Source organism: Plecotus auritus, assembly GCF_963455305.1.
Source record: "Plecotus auritus genome assembly, chromosome: 8".
Lineage (NCBI taxonomy): Eukaryota > Metazoa > Chordata > Mammalia > Chiroptera > Vespertilionidae > Plecotus > Plecotus auritus.
In genome coordinates, this window is record NC_137782.1 from 133,264,987 (window position 1) to 133,286,074 (window position 21,088).

The following is a 21,088-nucleotide window of genomic DNA, read 5'->3' on the forward strand; positions in this document are numbered from 1 at the left end:
TCCTGACTCAGAATTGAGCCAGCAACCTTTCGGTGTGCGGGATGACTCTCCGACCAACTGAGCAGGGTCATCTTAATGGTTTTTGCTTCATGTGAATATATTATAGTTGGATTTTTGACCATTTTAGATTTAGAACTACTCCTGGTTCCATTACTAATCAACTGGTTTAGTTATCAAGACTTTTTTCAATGTAAGCATTGGCTTTGGTCTGTAGTTTTTCTAGACGCAGGGGTCCTCAAACTTTTTAAACAGGGGGCCAGTTCACTGTCCCTCAGACCGTTGGAGGGCCGGACTATAGTTTAAAAAAAAAAACTATGAACAAATTCCTATGCGCACTGCGGGCCCGGGACGAGTCAGCTGCTAAGCAGGACAGGCAGCGGCACCTGGCGGGCCAGATAAATGTCCTTGGTGGGCCGCATGTGGCCTGCGGGCCGTAGTTTGAGGACCCCTGTGAGCATTTTTCTTCCTAAATAAATTTCATGTAGAATCCTAGTATAAAAAACAAATACTAGTGGTTTTATATTTCTTTATAAGTTAGAGATTCAGATAAATTGTATTAACTTAGACCCTAACCATGAAATAAGATGTCCCATAAAAAGAAAAATGGGAATTGGCTGTCTGACATTGGATCCACTTCCCTGCTAATATAGAAAATTATATTTCAATGCAAATATAAACTTTTTTAAAGAAATTTGTACTAATGTTGTGTAACTAATAACTTTTTTTTTTTCTTCAGGGAAATGAGGCAAGTTATCCTTTGGAAATGTGCTCACACTGTAAGTCAAATATTCTTGTTAATTTGTTTTATACTTACATATTTCTTTATATGTATATATCATACACTTCTATATGTTTGTGTAGCAATGTTAGCCCATGATTATTTAAAATGGGTAGTGAATTTGACTGATAGTCTTAATCAGAATAGAGAAATTTTTTTACAGACTTTTTTATTATTGGGATCTGCATTATGCTATAGTTACAAATCAAACCTCAAATATCAGTGGCTTAACTGAACAATTAACTTATTTATCTTGTGTTGACATAAAATAAAGTACTTGTTGAAGGCAAAACTTCGGTAGTCCAAGTAGCTATTGCAAAAAAATCTTTTTGGGGAGAATGAGGAATTTAAGAAGTATGGGTGGGCTTGTTATTTCTGACTGTATTGGAGAATGTAAAAGCAGAACATGACACTGTTAGATGTCGATTCAAGGATCAGTCACAGGACCAAAAAGTTTTTTGTGTGGAAGGGCATTGATGTGGGAGAGGGAGATCCTGATAATTGGAATGGAGACATTTGGTAAATTTAGATGTCATGAGGAGGTCACAGAACTCGGAATCATTCTAAACCTTCCTTGCCCTTTCCATCCATTTGATGGAGCTGCTCCTGCCTTGTTTGGCGACCTCTTACCTTGCAATGAGGTACCTCTTCCTTTTTTTTTTTTTTTTTTTTTTTTCATTAAAACCACTTTCCTTATTGCTCATTGTTTCATTAGTTTGCTTTCTTTTCCCCAAACACTTGTCAATTTCTTTCATTCTCATCAACACCTTTGCTTGCTTCTGAGCTCTGGGTAGAATGCTCTTGTGTCAAGTTTTTGTTTTGTTTTAACCATTGATAATTTACTAAAAAGGTTGATTTAAATATCTGCAGTGGTGTCTTAAGCCTTGACTCCTGGATCAATACTATTGGAAGTAATATATTTAACAAGCTGTAACAATCTCAGAAGGTTTAAACAAAGTCAATGACTTGCTTGTGGATCCTTATCTGAAATGGATCCCAAGTCTTAGAACATTTCCCACAGGGAGTTTTTCTTGTGGTTCTTAGAGTCTTGGTGGACATCCAAAGTGGTCTTTTCACTTTTCCTTTGCTCCTCTGATCAAGCCTGCACGCACCTTCTCCAACGACTACAATGCAGCTAATTAGAGTAATTCTAATTCAGTGAATTGCCACATCTGGTTCCATGGATATCTTTCCTGTATCTTTTTTTTTTTTTAGAATATATTTTATTGATTTTTTTTTTTACAGAGAGGAAGGGAGAGGAATAGAGAGTTAGAAACATCGATGAGAGAGAAACATCGATCAGCTGCCTCCTACACACCCCCTACTGGGGATGTGCCCGCAACCAAGGTACATGCCCTTTACCAGAATCGAACCTGGGACCCTTCAGTCCGCAGGCCGACGCTCTATCCACTGAGCCAAACCAGTTAGGGCTCTTTCCTGTATCTTTAAAAGCCATGGCTGTGGCATGGTTTCCTGATGGATTTATTCCTCCATGAGAGCAAACAGTGGTGAGTCAGGAGCAGAAGCCAGTGGAACAGAGCTGTGCTGCAGCTTCAACCTTGTCTTCCTCAAAGAGTTGTATCAAGTTCTTTACTGTAAATATTTCTCTCTTTTCCACATCCAGCGCGTGGAGAGAGCGATCCGGTTCCTGAGTAGGGGCGGCTGGGAATTGAGAAAATGAAAGAAAGAGACAGACACAGAGATAGAAGGAAAGAGCTGGGACCAGGTGGGACCACTGTCCTCTGACATGGGCAGGGACAGGAACAGTGACTCCGAGCCCATACAGCGTGTTTATTTTATACAGTGAGAGAAACAGGAAGTTTTACTAAAAAGTCAAGACAAAGGAGATTATGCCCATTCTTGCTTGAGTGGGCCTGAGTCGAATTCATTCCTGGTGCTTGACTGGATTTAAATAACAAAACCCACCCACTGGCACCTGAGCTGAAGGTCAAGCTGAGAACACTTTTGCCTTTTGGCAAAGCGTGTTTCCACTGGACTCAACTGACAATAATTAAAGAAATGCCCATGTGCCTTCCCAGGCGCTCTCTACACTTTACTTACTTGACTTCATTGTCTTTTAACTCTTAGCATAAATGTCACCTCTTTGGAAATGTTATATTTCCTCTCTTCAGAATCTCTCAGGGGTAGTAAGTACCCTGTTTCTTTCCTTGTAGCAAAGAAATTACTTGTTTTTATTCATCCATTTTATCTTCCATTTTGTAACATAATTTTTTTTAATGAGTGATACTATTATGTATGACCAATTACCCAGAATTCTGCCATTTGAACTACTACATAAATTTTATTGTACTATTTCTTCTCAAGCTTTCCTTTATGAATTTCTTACATAATTATGATCACATTCAGATGTATATTTTAATATAAAGATATAATGTTGCATCTAGCATATTGTAAGAATTGACCTAAACGAAGCCTGATTATAACTCTGTATACTACTGCCTATCGGCCTCTTACAGAACAAGTTTGTTGGAACCCTATTATAGACGATAATGGTCTTCTGAATTTGCTATCACTGCCTAACCTATCTGAAATATGGTCAAACTAGAGTTGTTACAAGCTAATGCTTTAGGTGTTACCTAGATCTAGAATTCTTGTTTCTGGCAAAGTTAATATGTCGGTATTATAGTTTCTTTAGAATCAAAAGGGTTTGCTCTCAAAATTGTACCTTGCTACTTTGAGTATGTGACAGTCATTTTTTTTTTTAATGTCAGGATCTTAGTTGTTTTTTTTTAAATATATATATATTATTGATTTTTTTTTTTTTTTTTTTTTTACAGAGAGGAAGGGAGAGGGATAGAGTGTTAGAAACATGGATCAGTTGCTTCCTGCACACCCCCTACTGGGGATGTGCCCAAAACCAAGGTACATGCCCTTGACTGGAATCGAACCTGGGACCCTTCAGTCCTCAGGCCCGAGGCTCTATCCACTGAGCCAAACAGGTTAGGTCGTGACAGCTTTCTTGCTAATGGGCAAGAAGGAGATTTAGAAGTCTAATTAATTAGGCTTCACGCTGCAAATGGAGTTTAGATTGAGTTTTGGAAGTATTGTACAACTCTGATTGGAATGAGGTACTAGGAAATTAGTTTTTGTTTCTTGGTCAAGGAACAGAGGTCCTTAGTATTTCCCAGGTCCTTCTCTTTTCTCTTCTTTTACCTGGTTACAAAGAAAAATATATTAGGGCAAAAGGCAAGATGGATGGCCTTCTGCACATCCAGATGGCAAAAGCCAAGTTTTTTTTTTTAAATGTGGTATTTGAAATAAATGTCATACACTGTTAAAGCTCTTTCGGTTTTATCCTCAGAACTTAGTCTTCTTTCTTATGATTTCATCTATGCTTAGTGAAACTGTTGAACCTTGTCAGGAAAGGTTTATACTTGTCAGTGAATATTCAACCAGCAATAAATCTATATGACTTATTCTGTTAGTATGTAGTTTTTTTTCCCCTCTGTTCCCTACTTGGTTCATCAGAATACAATGTACTTTTGTGTATTTTACACATGATTTGGATTAATTTCTCCAAAATGAACTTGTCCACATTAAAACCCACTCTTTTTCCTGCCATTCATACATTGTAAATTTTTTTTTCTTATTTACAAAGCTCTTCATTATTGGAAGAGCTTAATGTTATCTATATATCAGAATGTTAAAACCAGTCTTTGAGGCACTTCAATAGTTATACTTCCCTGTTTGGGTTAAACCCTGTCATGCATTCTCATTCCTTTAAGACCCAGTTCGATTCTATGTTCTCAGTGAGGCCTTATATAATTGTCCCAGCTTTCATTGGTCCTTCCTGTTCTTTAAGTAGTTATTGTCTGTTTTGTTCTTTTAGTATTTAATTGTGCTACTTTTTAAAAGGTAAGGTGCTGTCTTTGGCCCATGACACAGATAAACACCCACAAAGTGTTTATGGTCTAGCTACTGGAAAAAAGAGAAACACATATATTATTATAGTGGAACTAAACCTTTATGGAAAACAAAAACAAGGGTCCCAGGGAGGGGAAATTATTCTTGGTTAAGGAAATTAAGAAAAGCTTCACGGAAGGACTGACTTTTGAAATTGTTTTTGAAAGCTGTATTAGTTTTCAATACTGATTAATTCTTACACTTGTCTGGTCATTTGTCCCTTTCTTTCTCCTTAAATTGTATCTAGATTTTCATCATCCTATCCAGACACCCTGTATAGTCATTTTCAATATCCTACTTTTACTCAATTTCTCTCCTAATTCTTAAGAAAACTGAGACCATTTTAAGTGTTAACCTCATTACCTCCAACTCCCCCTACTTTCCACTCCTCCCCGCTACACACAGAAACTTTCTCAATCTTATGCTCATGCTTAACTAATTTCTTAACTTCAGTGTCAGAGTTTGTGTTATAACCCCTTATTCTAGGTCAGCCTCCTTGCTTGTGCTTTGGATCTCATCCACTCTCATCTCCAGGACTGTATTTGGTTAGGTTCTCCCTGTTTTTTCAGCTGCTCCATTTCTCTTCAGTTTATAGACATGATTCTTCCTTGATCCTGATCCTTCATGCACCTCCCAGTTTTTCTCCATTCTTTCTCATATTTGTGCTTCTTAGAAGAGATATTCAGTTATTTCCATTTCAGTATTTCTGCTAATTTCATGGCCTTCTATAAACTGACTTTTATTCCCTACTATTCTACTGAAACTGTTTAGGTCATTTTATTGACATTGCATGATTGCTAAATCTGATGGATTCAAAAACCATATACAATCATTTGTGATGTTTGGGGAAATTTGAGCATTGATTACTTAATATCAAGTAGTTATTCATAATTGTAGGTATGATATTACTGTGATTTTTTAAAAAAAGTGTTTTTTTAGAGATAGATAATAAATACTGACCAGTTACAAGGAAATGATGTCTGGTAGTTGCTCTCAAATAATCAAAATGGATGTATAAGTGAAATAAAACATCTCTTGTAGTAATGGTCAAAGCTAAGTGATACATAGGATTCATTATACTAGTCTGTCAGCCTTTGTGTTTGAAATTATTTTTTAAGTCTTTTTAATGAACGTAAAAATAGAGGGGTAAGTAACTAAGAGTAGTATCAAGGAGAAATAATTATAGTTAAATGTGGCATGTAACAGCAAGCTTTAATAATAATGAGTCTGGTTGAGTTAATAATAACCAATAAAGGAATTGAGGCATTGACAGTGGAAGCATAAGTGCAATACCTGGCATAAAGCAGATGCCGAGTAAGTATCTCTTGACTGAATAAGCTAGTCAGAGCTCACAGATGAACTAGCTGTGTTAGATAGACAACTAGTTGGGTAATTTTAAAGGCTGTACCTTTAGGAAAACTCTGTAGTTACCAATCATCACACTTATTATTTGTTTCATGAATAATAAAACAAATGTGCCAGGCACTATTCTAAGCATTTCACATACGTCAGTGTTTTTAATCTTCATGATAGTCTCATGAGAGAGTTATTATTACTTTATCCATTGTATAGAAGAGAAAACAGAGGCAGAGAGATCTCAGTCACACAGCCGCAGGTAAAGGAACAAAGTTATGATTTGATCTCAGGCAGTCATGCTCCAGAGTCATATTTTTAATACCAATCCTATACAGCAGGCGTCCTCAAACTGCGGCCCGCGGGCCACATGCGGCCCGCCGAGGACATTTATCCGGCCCGCCGGGTGCCACTGCCTGTCCTGCTTAGCAGCTGACTCATCCCCGGCCCCCAGTACGCATAGGAATTTGTTCATAGTTTTTTTTTAAACTATAGTCCGGCCCTCCCAACGATCTGAGGGACAGTGAACTGGCCCCCTGTTTAAAAAGTTTGAGGACCCCTGCTATACAGCCTCTCTTATAATGTTACAAGATTATGTTATGTTTGTTTACACATGAATTATTTTAGGCAAACTGGACTTGTCTAAGACCTAGAGGTATTCTCTGAACCCCCCACTTCTCAGTTCAGTGTTCACTTTTCATTGAGTTAAATTATTCTAGGCCAGTGATCGGCAAACTCATTAGTCAACAGAGCCAAATATCAACAGTACAACGATTGAAATTTCTTTTGAGAGCCAAATTTTTGAAACTTAAACTTCTTCTAACGCCACTTCTTCAAAATAGACTCGCCCAGGCCATGGTATTTTGTGGAAGAGCCACACTCAAGGGGCCAAAGAGCCTCATGTGGCTCACGAGCCGCAGTTTGCCGACCACGGTTCTAGGCCATTGTGACTTTGTTTCTGTCTGTTAGCTAACCTGTCTGGACTATAGTGGAAATGTATACTCTGTTGGGGTAATTTGCTCAGAGTTGAGACCTTACTTGTAACTTGGCATGATGACTTGGAAAAGTGACTCTGTAAGATACTACTTTAGATAGTTTAAACAGAGAACTAGATTGGGGCACAGTTGAAAGTATAAGTTGAAAATTATATTCAGCTATTACTGTTGATAAAAACCAGTATAATTGTGAATGGTTTTGATAAAATGAAGTACAGGGCCTGTTGTTTTGTAGACTGAATGTAGATGAAGGACTGATAATAATCTTTTATCTAAAAAGATTTCTCAATTTTCTTTGATTAGAAGGTGACCCCAGAAGAGCTTGGCAGATTCTTAAGCAATGTTTGCTTTTGCATAATGAAGTATCTATAGAAACCTTGAAGACATCGTTAGCCATTAGGATAACTGCTCTAATTTTAAGTAAACAACCTCATATTCAAGCAATTTTTTTTCTGATTTGAATATTTACAAGTGACTTGAAAATATAGAGATAATTGACTTTGTGCTGTTAATTTCTGCTGTCAGTCAGATTAGATGGGTTTTTCTTTGTTGTGAAAATAAAACTTTTTCAGAGAAAAACTTAATCTGAACTTAATTTGACTTCCTCCTTCACATCTGCATTACTTTGTTTCCTTTTTTAAATGGGACTAGATTAACTCCAATTTTTAAATAATGTGTGTTCTAACGAGTAATATCAATAAAAATTCAGTTTGAATGTGAACAGATACAAATGTTCTTAAACATTTTTAAGCTAAAATGCCATTTATTATTTAAAAATTTTTTGTCATTAACTTTGAAATTGGTATGTACATTTGTCACTTTAGATTAAAAATCTTCATAAATGTGTCACATAGTTCATGCTTAAACAATCTGTCTACCAACCTTGATTTATCATTTACTTAGTAATTTGATGATCCTAAATTCTAATTTCACTTAGTTCACTGAGAATTATTACTATTCTGCTTTCTTTCAGTAAAGCTTTAGAGCTGGAAAGAAGAGAGGGATGATTGGTTTTCTAAAGTTTAGTGCATGAACTTTAACATCTAAGCTTTGAGTTGTTACCTTATTTTGCTCTTACAGTGCCTTTTGTTAAATACCTGGATTGTCTACTATATTCTAAATATTTCAGGTTTTTCGGTCCATACTGACAAATTTTGATATTATGGCAGCACTTATTAATTTCTAGATTCAGCAGTAAAGTCCATGACATAGTATTTTAATAGTCTACCACAAATTTGAATAATTTTATATTTGTGACGTAGAAGTCAGTTTTTTTAAGCTGGCAAAAGCTTAGCTAATCATTTAGCAAAATTATAAATTCTTGGCTCTCCCTCAGAATGTTAGAGCAAAGAATATGAAAAAAATATGTAAGAAAAGAAGGACTTGGGACAAATACAGAGAGTAATAGCATTTGTCTAAAAGAAATTTAAGGAAATATGTTAGCTAAAATAAAAGCACAAAAAATCAGTAAAATAGTGGGTGAAAATTTCCCTTTCCTGAAAAGTCAAACCTAATTGAAAGAGCATTCTGTTAGTCAAGAAGGTTAGATGAAAAAGACCTACATTTAGTCTCAGCCTATTTTATAATTTTAAAATTACAAGAGTAAACCCTGGCCAGTGTGTTCAGTGGTTAGAACATTGGCCCATCCTCCAAAAGGTCGAAGGTTTGATTCCTGATCAAGGGTATGTACCTGCGCTGCAGGTTTGATCCCTGGCCCTGGTTGGGGTGCATATGGGAGGCAACCAATCAATGTGTTTCCCTCTCCTTCTCTCTTCTTAATCCCTCCCTCTCTACCTTCCACACTAAAAATCAATGGAAAAATATCCTATGCTGAGGATTAATAAAAAACAATAATAATAATAATAATAATAAGATAAAATAAAATTCCAAGAGTAAAAAGACAACCCACAACAGGGGGAAGGAAATAAGCTGCCTAAGAAGAATAGGTGTCCACTGGCATTGGATTTCTTAGCAGCAGCAGTAGGTATTAGAAAACATGTGCCTGACTGGGAATCGAACTGGGGACATCTTGGTTCATGGGTCCATCCTTAACCACTGAGCACACTGTTCAGAATTTACTCTTGTATTGTCTATAAATTATTGTATTATTTTCCATACAAGCAACTATAAACCTGCATTTGCCCCATCCTGAATATATATGATAGAAGAGATTCTTTATTTTACTACTTTGTATAATATAATTTAAATTGAATACAGAGGTATTTTCAACTATTTAAAAAGCTCTCCCAAAGGTATCCTTACAAAAAGTAGACTAATAATATGTGTTTCAACTTGACAAAACTTATGAAAATGAGTATCTATCTGAGTCACAAGATGAGTCAAGAGAGTGAGGTTTGTTTTTAATCCCCTTGCCCATCTGTTTTAAAGGGAGTATGATACCAAGCAGTAGGAAAGAATCTTTGATGAAATTTGATGCCAAAAGTTGGAAATTTGTTCTTTAATATTTAACTTGTACTAAGTGAAGATCTGAAACATTTAATGGTGCTGCCAAGATGGGTTTGATCTGTTTTAGAGATCCTAATTTTTAGAAGATTGGTAAATGCTGATATTTCAAAACTTGAGACCTTCATACTTTAGGATATGTTTAGTTCTTTAATACATCTAGTCTGCAGTGCTGGCAAGTGGGAGTGCTGATTGACTGCTTCTGTGGCGACAGTAACAGCCAAATAAGTCACTGTGTTCCTTCCATTCCTAAAAGAGGTATATTTTTCATTTGTTTTTGAAAGCTAGCTTTCTTAGATCTTGGCTTGTGAAAATATTCATGGCATTGCCTTCTAAACTAGCCACTTAAGAATATTTTAATTGTGTAGGTATAGATTCCTTCATTGGTCAGCTAGTCCCAACTAGATAAGAAGTACTGAGTAATGTAGGGTGTCTTACTCATCATTGTAATCCAAGCGGGAAGGGATGGACAAAAAGGAGGGAATATATGGGTGGTTGGAGAATAAATGTACTGCCTTCTTAAAGAAGCTCAAGGCGAATTTTGGCTGCGTGAGGTATGTGAGAATGGTATGAATAGGTGATTAGATAGAGCTTGTTCCCTTCAAGTCATACTTCAGGTTCTTTTTAAAAGGCCAGTTACTGGGGCAGGGTGCGGACACCCACGGCAGCTGAGTGGGCAGCCTCAGGCTCCGAACGTTGCAGCGGCGGCGGTCGGAGTGAGTCGACTGCGGCGCTTAGCGCCATGGACTCGAACCCCAAGGTGTATGAGCTCAGCAGTAACCTGCGGCTGGACTCTCGAGCCGGCGCCCGTCCGGACGCCCTGCCGAACATGCCCCTCAACATGAACAATTATGCTAACAAGAAGAGTGTAGCAGAGAGCATGCTAGACATCGCCTCGCAGCTGAAGGCCATCATCAACCAGGGCCCCGGCTTTCGCTCCTTTGTTCCCCTGGTGGTCCTCATCTCCATCTCCCTCATGCTGCAGATTAGTGTGGGCGTGCTGCTCATCTCCCTGGTCAAGACCGACCTCAACAACCCAGCCAAGCACGCCAAGTTGGAATTCCTCAACAACCTGGCCACTGGCCTTGGCCTTGTCTTCATCATCGTTGTGGTCAACATCTTCATCACTGCCTTTGGCATCTAGCACCTGTAGTGGACCTGGGGCCCTGGCAGTAGGTCTCAGATGCCCTGGACTGTGCCTGGCCACAGCCACACAGACCCCAGAAACTGCCTCAGCCTTGGGGCCCACCTGCCTCTCTGCTGCACTCCCTGAAAATGCCAGAGTCAGGACTAGACTGGAGAACAGTCTGGCCAGTGTGAGTCCTGCTCCATCCTTGGCTCCTCCTCACCCTGAAGCGGGGGCAGCAAGGCCCAGAGGCAGAATTAGAGATCACCAAGCAGGACCATGGCCAACACAGACACGCAGCAGGTTTGAGGAGGGGCAGTTAGGGACTAGGGCCAGGCTTAGTCTTGGGATATTTCTAGAAAGACAGGAGATGTCGCTCCTCAGCCAACCCTCCTGCTGGGGGACCTGTTGCCCCTGCCTTTCCTAACCTGGTACAATGGACCACCAGCTCCTGTGGCACTGCCGTGGCCGTGGACCATGCGCACACCTTCCACCAGCCCCACTTTTCTAAGCACATATGACCAGTAAAATGAATGCTTCTGCTGTGCAGTTTCCAGCACCAATCCCCTTCCTGGGCCTAGGCCCTGCACCTGCCCCAGGCCCGGCCTGTACTGGTCTCTCCTCCGGTCAGGGCAGTCATGGGGACATGGTTGACACCTCCGGTGCCTTCTCCAGTCAGGTTTCCATGTGGAGACCAGGGTCTTGGGTCTCCATTGCCCCAGTGTCTTTATTTTTATAGAATGGTTTAAAGAGCTCCCGTAGCCCTTGCTGGTTTGGTTCAGTGAATAGAGCCTGTGGACCAAAGGGTTCTGGGTTTGATTCTGGTCAAGGACACGTACTTTGGTTGCAAGTTCATCCCCAGCCTGGGCCCTGGTTGGGGCTCCTTCAGGAGGCAACCAATTGATATATTTCTCTCACATCAATATTTCTCTCTGTCTTTCCCTCTCTTTTCCTCTCTTTCTAAAAATCAATGGGAAAATATCCTCGGGTGAGGATTAAAAAATATATAAATAAATAAAGAGCTCCCATAGCCCAGGTCATACTCTGGGTCATCATTTGCTCTATTGGGAGCCTTCCCGCAGGTGTTTCCCCCCCCCCCCCATCCAGCTGGGGCTCCAGTGAGTGATACAAACACACTGTGCTGTCAACAACTTTAGCTGTAGCCTGGACTGCGGCTCAGTTGGTAGGAGCGTAGTCCCGATATGCCAAGGTTGCAGATTGAATTTCTGGTCAGGCACATACCCAGGTTGTAGATTCAATCCCCAGGGGAACGAGTACGGGAGGCAACCGATGGATGTTTCTCTCTCTTCCTTCCTCTCAAAATCAATAAACACATACCCGCTGGTGAGGATTGAAAAAAATAAACTTCAGTTGAAAAAAGAAAAAAATCAGTTGTTGCCCCACGTGTGGCTCAGTGGTTCAATATCGCTCTATCAGAAGGTCATGGTTCAATTCCCAGTCAGGGCACATGCCAGGGTTGTGATCCCCAGTAGGGGGCGTGCAGAATGTAGCCAATCAGTGATTCTCATCATTGATGTTTCTCTCTCTAACTTCTTCTCTGAAATCAATATATATTAAAAATATATATTAAAAAATAAAATAGTCAAATGATTAAAAAAAAAAAAAAAAGCCAGTTATTGTCAAGTTAAAAGGTCATCACTGTCATGTTGCTTTGCCTTTGAGGAAGGTTCACACTACTCATCCAGAACAGGTATCAACTAGTTTACAATATTTTGTAAGATAGTTAAAGCAGAAGAAAGTGGGTAGATTTTAAATGTTGCTTTTTAAGGATTTTTGCCAGAGTGTGTGTTAATGATACTCATAACAACAGGATATACAGTTAATAACACTGCCTCCCTCCTTTTTAACTAGAAAAATTGATAGTGGTTTCATAAATGGAGAATTCAAGGAAGGACATCCCATTAGAGGATTTATAAGGAAATGGAGGCATAAAATTTATCGTCCAAGAATTGTGCCAAGAGTATTGTAGCTCAAGTAAAGGTAATGGAGAAGAGAAAGATGAAAATTTAAATTGAGGCTAAATATTGTCAAGGACTTAAAGAGTTTTTTTTACCCTGTTTGTATTAGTAAGCCACTAGAAATTTTTAAGCACTAGCAATTGGGCTGAATATAACCTTTAGAAAGAGTGCTATTGACAGTGAAAAAGGATGGATTGAGCCAATATATATTTATTTGATGGTTCATGATTTTTATTCTTGATATTCGTAATATTCCTTATTCATTCATCAAGACTGTGGAATACTGTCTTCTGGATTACTGGTGTTCTCCAGATAATCTATATATATAAAAGCCTAATGTGCAAATTGTCCCTGGGGGAGTTAGACCAGGAGACCGACTGCTCGCTATGACATGCACTGACCATCGGGGTGGCACAGAACGAAGGAAAGCCCCGGCCAGTAGCCAGGGCAGGGAGGCCCCGGTCAGCAGCAGAAGGCTCTGATCGGCCCTGATCACTGGCCAGGCCTAAGGGACCCTACCCATGCATGAATTTCATGCACCGGGCCTCTAGTTAAAACATAATCCTTCAAGCACTTCATTTTCAGTTTTATAATGTAAATTGTTATTCATGTCCCTATCTCAGTAAATGGAATCTCACAGATAGTTTCCATAAATATATGGCACTGCATTTCTACCTTTCCCCCATCTCCTCCCCCTCCCCCCTCCTACCTTCCTTCCCAGTAAAAAATAAAATACTAACACGCATTACCTCTGGCATTTGTACCATAGTTGTTCACTTAGTAGCCTTAAACTTCAGCTGTGCTTCCTATTTTGAGACACAGGTTCTTGGGCATCTGCTTCAGCAGAAACTAATTTTGTAAAAATTAAGTAATGAACCCAGGGTATAGTCAGCATTGTTAATTGCTATTTTGCGGGGAGAGGTGGTAAATAAGAGAAACTGTCTTTGCAGCTTGTTCATTTGCACCCTTGTTTCCACCAGATAACAATGTTAAAAAGCCTTGGAGTTCTTGAAGCCACTGAAGATGCTGTTACTTTCTCTTAAGAGAGATATTTGTTGTTAGAGTTTTCATATTTTACTTAGACTTTCTCTTTAATTTGAGAGAACTTGTTCCTGGTCCCTTTATAATATATCAGGAAAAAAACCTTATGAACCAGTGATAATTCTGTGCTCTACTGACATCCCTCCTCTTCTTTACCAACTGCCTATGAACTAGTTTATATTTGGAGCAGCCCCCATACAATGTACAAGGTATACAGTGTATACCTTAGTAGTACATATAATTATAGTTCTTACTCCACTTTAACATATTTTCAGATTTTAAAAATACATACTTTAGCTTTGAAGATGCCATAAATACTTGAACTTTCAAAACAGTTTGGAATCTCAGTCTCTAATATTGTGGACCATAATACATGTATACATAATACATAATACATGACTGAGAAGAGGGGCCTTACCTGATCATGTTAGGACTCTAATCTTGGACTTTCAGCCTCCAGAACTGTGAGAGATAAGATTCTATGGTTTATAATCACCCACCTTTCCCCTAATACATAATACATGACCATAATACTCATGGGCAGCATAACATTTAACTTGTTAGTTTTTTTTAATGGTGATTGTATTTAAATTTTTATATAATTGTATTGTTTCTATTAAGCCAAGATCAAAATTATTTGTATGAGTTAGTTTTGCTTTTTAAAGGAATGAAAATAATAATGTTATTTAGAAGACAGTGAAGAAATCTTTTTCAAGAATGCATATGATACGAGACCTAATACTGAATTGTGATAGTACTATTTTTTGTTAAAAAAACAAAGCAAAGCTGTGTTTTATTTGCTTGTACTTACAAAGAAAATCTCTGGAAGAATATTCAGGAAACTGGCAACATTGCCTCCAAGAAGGGGAATTGGATATCTATAGGGTGGGATTGAAGGGAGGCTTTGAATTTTGAACCATGAACTATCCTATATAATAAAAGCCTAATATGCTGAGTGTCTGGTTGTCCGGTCTGCCATTCAACCAATCAAAGCTTAATATGCTAATGATATGCTAAGGCCGCTCAACCACTCGCTATGATGTGCACTGACCACCAGGGTGCATACAGTCAACTGGTTGACCAGTCACTATGACGTGCACTGACCACCAGAGAATAGACCAGCCTTGGGCAAACTACGGCCCGCGGGCCGGATCCGGCTGTTCTATCCGGTTCTCTTGCTCTCCCCTCCGCTCCTTTACTTTGAATTTATATTAGTTCACACAAACACTCCATCCATGCTTTTGTTCCTGCCCTCTGGTCCAGTTTAAGAACCCATTGTGGCCCTCGAGTCAAAAAGTTTGCCCACCCCTGGAATAGATGCTCCGACAAGTAGGTTAGCTTCCTGCTGGGGTCTGGCTGATTGGGACTGAGTGAGGCAGGCCAGACATGCCCTGGGGCCCTCAGCCTGGCCTGTGCCCTCTCACAATCCAGGTTGAGTGACCCCCCCTCCCCCGAGTGCACGAATTTTATGCACCGGGCCTCTAGTTATAAATAAAGTGAATCTTACAAGTAGGAACCACCTGACTGCCATGATCAGCTTAGCATTGTCAATCCTATTTAATATATTGGTGTACTCAGCATGTAGTTGGCTCTCTGTTATGGCAGGTGCAGAGAAGCAGAAGGGTAACCAAATAAAAATATTTATGATGTACTTTCTCTGTTAGAAGGAGCTAGTCAACAGTATATGTAGTTCTTTTAATTAATTTGGAAATTAAAGTATTGGTTAACTCTGGATTTCCCCCCCCCCCCCAAAAAAAAGTCATAAAATCATTTTGTGAATCATGCTATTATTTTTGTTTACTTTTAGTTGATGCTGATGAAATTAAAAGGCTAGGAAAGAGATTTAAGAAGCTTGATTTGGACAATTCTGGTTCTTTGAGTGTGGAAGAGTTCATGTCTCTGCCAGAGTTACAACAGAATCCTTTAGTACAGCGAGTAATAGATATATTCGACACAGATGGGAATGGAGAAGTAGACTTTAAAGGTAAGAAAATAGTTTTTAACACCACAAGTTATAGTCTTAAAGCTCTATGTACAAAAATGTTTAAAAACTTTTCTTAAATGTATTTATATTACTGGTACTTTTATAATAATACAGTATGTTAAAATCTCAAAATCTGTGGTATATGAACCTTAATGAACTAAAAATCATTCTCAAAGGATCAAATTGTTTTTATAAGGTAATTTAAACAATGAGATTTATTATTTTCTTTGTTTTTAGAAAATTAGTCTCACGTGAGGGAAATTTACCACATTAAAAGCTGCATTTTTTAAAATCTTTTTTACAGAAGGAGACTTATACCAAATCAGCAGTAAAAAATAAACTGTAGTAATAAGAATATGGATATTATCATAAAATGATTAATTTAGTTAATCTAGATTTCACAAAGACACTTGGCAGTGCTTTTGCTGATATTAAAATGATGCATAATTTTATAATTTTATACTTGATTCTATACTTAAAAGTAATTAAACATTTCATTTCACTGTGTATAATCTTTTTTAAAAAGGCCCTTTTAATAGTCATGTTAAAAGAAGAAAGAGTTAAATAGTTTGTGAATATGTTTTTGAATGTCATGCTCTGTGGTACTCAGAGAAACTTCAGGTTCAAATTTTTAAAAAATTAGAAATTAGTTGTTGAAATTTCAAGTTTGGCATTTTTCATCTTAAACATTGCTAAGTAATATTTTCTTTTGCAGCAACAATATATCCTTTTGTGGGTATGTAAGCTTTTTGTATATGTATTGAGTATGTATTATTCCATATAAAAAGTTGAAACTTCAGCTTTGTAAATGTTTTCTTATTCAGAATTCATTGAGGGAGTCTCTCAATTCAGTGTCAAAGGCGATAAGGAGCAGAAGTTGAGGTGTAAGTATTTTTCTTTGCTAAGGTATTCTCTCTCTTATACCAGTACTACCCCATACTGCATTATAAACTCCTTTTAAAATATTCTAAAAGATATCTTTTATTCTCAGTCCTTAGTAGACATAATAGAAATTTTACATTCTGTAGAAAATCCTTTAGGACATTTACAACTAGTACTTTTTAATAGTGTGTCATTTTTGCTTTTTAATTGGATAGAAGGGAAATAGAATTCCCTTCTATTGAAAATAACCATATAAATAACATATCTTGGATAAGAGATTTTAAAAAATGAAAGTGTGTGAGAGTAGTTTAATTTAGTTTACACATACTGTTTTTAGAAATATTTAGCCAGAAGTCCACTATTCTGTGAACTTAATTATAGTGAACTTCTGATAGCCTCTATTGTAGTGAACTTCTGATACCTTTTTAAATTATTCAACTCTTAACTAGGGACACGGTTTATTCAATAACATTTCTCTGAAGCACAGGACATATGCAGGCATCCTTTGCAAATGAACTCTTGATTCATTTTTACAGAATGAGACTTAGAGTAACAGCAAGTGCTATCTTTTGTTGAGCTTTTACTATGTATCAGGCTCTTTTAAGCAATTTACATGTGTTATTTCATTCAGTACTCTGAAGAACCTGGGAAGTAGGAACTGTTTTTAGCCTAAATTTTATATGTACAGAAACTTAATGCTTATTAGTAAGGTTAAATAAGTTACCCTAGCAGTGGTCGGCAAACTGCGGCTCGCAAGCCACATGCAGCTCGCGAGCCACGGTTTTGCCGCTCTGTTGACTAGTGAGTTGGCCAACCACTGCCCTAAACTATACTAATTGGCCCAAGCACCCTTGATTCCATTGCTCACCCTCTTAACCAGTTAATGTTAAACTGCACTGAAGGGCAACATCTGTGTGTAGAAAGGAGCCATCCTCACAGTTACAATTCTAGATGTTTGGCAACTTAACAGTTTTCTTTCTCATTGAAAATATGCCCTTATGATTGCCTTATACTTGTCATTGATTTTTTTCCTTACTCTTTTTTTAGTTGCTTTTCGTATCTATGATATGGATAAAGATGGCTATATTTCCAATGGGGAACTCTTCCAGGTGCTGAAGATGATGGTGGGGAACAATCTGAAAGATACACAGTTACAGCAAATTGTAGACAAAACCATAATAAATGCAGATAAGGATGGAGATGGAAGAATATCCTTTGAAGAATTCTGTGCTGTAAGTACAAAAGATCTGATCTTTAGTTTTGAAAACATTTTAAAAACTACTTATATAGAGAATTCCTTGTAGTTATTTTGCCTAATTGCTCCCAAAGTTTTGAAGTGTTTTTTGTTGTAATTGTTAGTGAATAACAGTGATTATTCTGAAAAGTTAATACAGGGATGGGCAAAAATAGGTTTACAGTTGTATGGAAAATAATAAAATAATTAACAAATAATAATACAAAAATAAATTCTGTGTTTTATGTAGTCACAACTGTAAACTTACTTTTGCCCACCCCTGTATTCTCAGTGATTGATAACATGCCATAAGACCGGTACTAGTAACTTTTTCTAATTGTTGGTAGCTCCACAAATTAAAATTTATGTTTTTTTGAGGTTCATTTAAAAATAAACATGCTTCAAAATCCATTTTTTGGGAAATATGTGTTCGTGACTTTCAGCTAGAATCCAGAAGCTTGGTTTCATGAGGGCAACAGAGATGGAGTTCCTGTCCATCTTAAACTCACCAATTAGGCAATGGAAAGGGTGATTCCCTGCTCCTTCAATTTCCACACTATTTAATGGGTAGTTCTTATGTTCAGGGGCAAGGGCTCTACTGAGGTGAGGACTACAGTCAGGGGAGCCCTAGAAAACTAAATCTAGGTTGGGATGGGCAACAGTTAAGCTTCCAATTTACTGCTTTTCTTCAGTAGATCCTGGGATTTGCCACCACTCATTGCTTCTAAGTAGGCTTCTCTTCTCTACTTCTAATGCAAAGATGTTAGCTTTTTTGTTATAACTGCAAGCTAGAGGTAATAGTGAATCCAGAAGAATGACAAAGGTAACAAAAAGTTTTGAAGTTTTTCAGTGACACTGGATGCTTTTATAGGAAGGTATTTCTTTTCCCTTTCCATTTTTTATTTAGACCATACAAGGAAAAACAAATAACTTTGATTGTATGTTATATAAGGACTGAAGTAGCTACTTTGTCTTTAAGTAGAGGTTCACACTATCCTTTATCATCTCAAGGGAATACTATCTGCATTTTGTTTCAGAAAGTAGGATAGTGCTCCAGTTAAAGAACAGGCTGGGTCTTTTTGGAAGAGTGTTAGGCTTGAGACTTGAGATTTTGAACTCTTGCCAGGTGGTACTGCTACAGGTGTTTGCTATCCCTTCACCATTGCCAAAGATCACTGAAGGACTCAATTGGATTGGCCTCCAGTTGAGTAGGACATGAAGTCAGGCTGGTAGTGGCATCATAGAGAGCAGCCAGTTTTCAAAGGAAGGAAAGAAAAGAAGAAATCCCAAGCCGTGAGGAAACAACACAAAAATGGAGACCTCTTCCTTGAGTGATAAGGAAGGCATGTATATAAATGAAGAGTACTTACATTTAGTAAATAAAAAATATAACCTAAGCCCAGCTGATGTGGTTGTTGTTGAGCATTGACCTATGAACTAAGAGGTCCCTGATTCCATTCCCAGTCAGAGCACATGCCCAGGTGTGGGCTTGATCCCCCAGTAGCAGGTGTGCAGGAGGCCACTAATCAATGTTTCTCTTTCATTGGTGTTTCTCTCTTTCCCGTTCCCTTCCTCTCACTCTAAAATCAATAAAAACCTGTTTTTAAAATGTAACTTAAAATTACATAGAAATTACCTGTGATGGAAGGAAATTAAAATATATTTTAGTTATAGAAATACTATTTACACTGAAGATACAGCTAAGCTTTGAGTTCATTTTCCAGTATTTTTGATAAACTGCTTTTATTTGTGTTTTTGAGGGGTATAGGTCAGGAATGGAGAAAAATGTTTATTTTGTGTTTTAAAACCTTTCTGAACATTGACCAAACCCATAATTTTGGCTTCATTGAATAATCTTTGTATTCTGATTTCTCAAGCAATGACAGTGAAAGAGGTGGGAAAAGCTATTTTAAAAGACCACATATACTATATGTAGCTACTTTAAAACTTTCAGAATACTCAAGACATATACAAATAAAATTTGTAAATTAATGCCGGTGGTCTTGATCCGGCATCTAGAAGGGTTCAGGAAATTTGGAGAAGGTGCTGTGCGTAAATTACTCAAGAGTCCAGAGACGAAACATAATTTTGAAAGGCATTATAGGGAGTCAGAGGAGCTCAGTTAAAGGAATTGTTATCCTAGTCTCAGGACCCCTTGCTATTTGTAACACAAATTGTCCTAAGGCAAGGTAGAGATGTACACATCAAAGGGTAGGGTTTCTACAGAATCCATTGTCAGATTGAAAGAATTACCTCTGGCTGTTCAGGTGTTTGGCCAGGAGGAGGCAATAACATGTAGATTAAGATTCCCTAAACTGTCTGGCAGCAAGCAATCATCCTTTTCAGGTTTGGGGAATGCCTTTAGCCATTCCCAACAGGTGATAACATATGTGACTCAGCCCTTGTTGAGTCCCCAAGTTCCATCAACCTTTCAATGAAACACTTGCAATTATGACATGCTGGAATTGGCTTCCGGCAGTAATAATTAGTGACAAGATTAAAGTTGATGGATTTAACGTCTATATTCAAAGTTGCTTCCTCTCAAAACTCCAATGAAATTAAATGGATTAAGAAGAAAAGATTATGAGTCCCCATGGACAAAGTGAAGAGCAGAGAGGATAGCAACTAGATTTGGCAACTTATAAGTGAGTAAACTGATTTAGCAGACAGGAGAAAGTATGAATTCTAAGCTGTCAGCTTGGAAAGCTGAGAAGCAACCTGGTATATAATGCTGAAAGGGCCAGAAATTGGTGTCACAAGATAACTGTAAGTAGGGGTAAAGGTGAGGTTCAAAACAGGAAAACTGCTTAAAGTTTAAGAAGAAATTAGAACACTAGATCTGCTTCCTTACTCTGTTCAGACTCTCATGCCCTTTAAGTGGGAGATTGGAGGGGGTAAAATAGAGTCTCTAGGCAGGGAAACACAAGACATAGATGAGGGTGTGTTTGTGCATTTGTGTGTTGAGGAGTTAAGTGAAGTTAAGCATATTTGCATTTTGAGAACTCCAGCCTTCTTCCTGACCAGGCTCCCTGCCAACTAGACATACTCTCCAGTCAAGAGAGGAAAAGCCCTCTTGGGGAAATCTGATCTTCCCAAAGCAGATCACTCAGTGTACCCATAGTCAACAGCCTTACCATGTACTTGAAGTTCCAGTGTCCTTTCTACAGAAGCAGAGAGCCAAGGGTCACCAGACATGAGAGGAAAACTTCTAATGTGGAATATAAAGATGAGGCCAAGCCCCAAAATGAAGCTTGGAAAAACTTTTTTGCTAGTCCAATAAAAACTTTAAAAGCAAAATGAAAATCTGTCATTATCCTCAGGGACATAAT

The 21,088-nt window shown here is 38.0% G+C and overlaps 1 protein-coding gene across 1 annotated transcript in view; it reads left to right on the forward strand.

Moving 5' to 3' along the window:
* PPP3R1 (protein phosphatase 3 regulatory subunit B, alpha) overlaps nt 1-21,088 on the forward strand; it is a 71,843-nt gene that overhangs the window by 46,434 nt on the left and 4,321 nt on the right. Inside the window, exons 2-5 of the mRNA XM_080685418.1 lie at nt 737-776; nt 15,467-15,643; nt 16,468-16,527; nt 17,573-17,757. Of these exons, the coding sequence (XP_080541544.1) occupies nt 737-776; nt 15,467-15,643; nt 16,468-16,527; nt 17,573-17,757 (462 nt within the window). The remainder of the gene's footprint in view (nt 1-736; nt 777-15,466; nt 15,644-16,467; nt 16,528-17,572; nt 17,758-21,088) is intronic.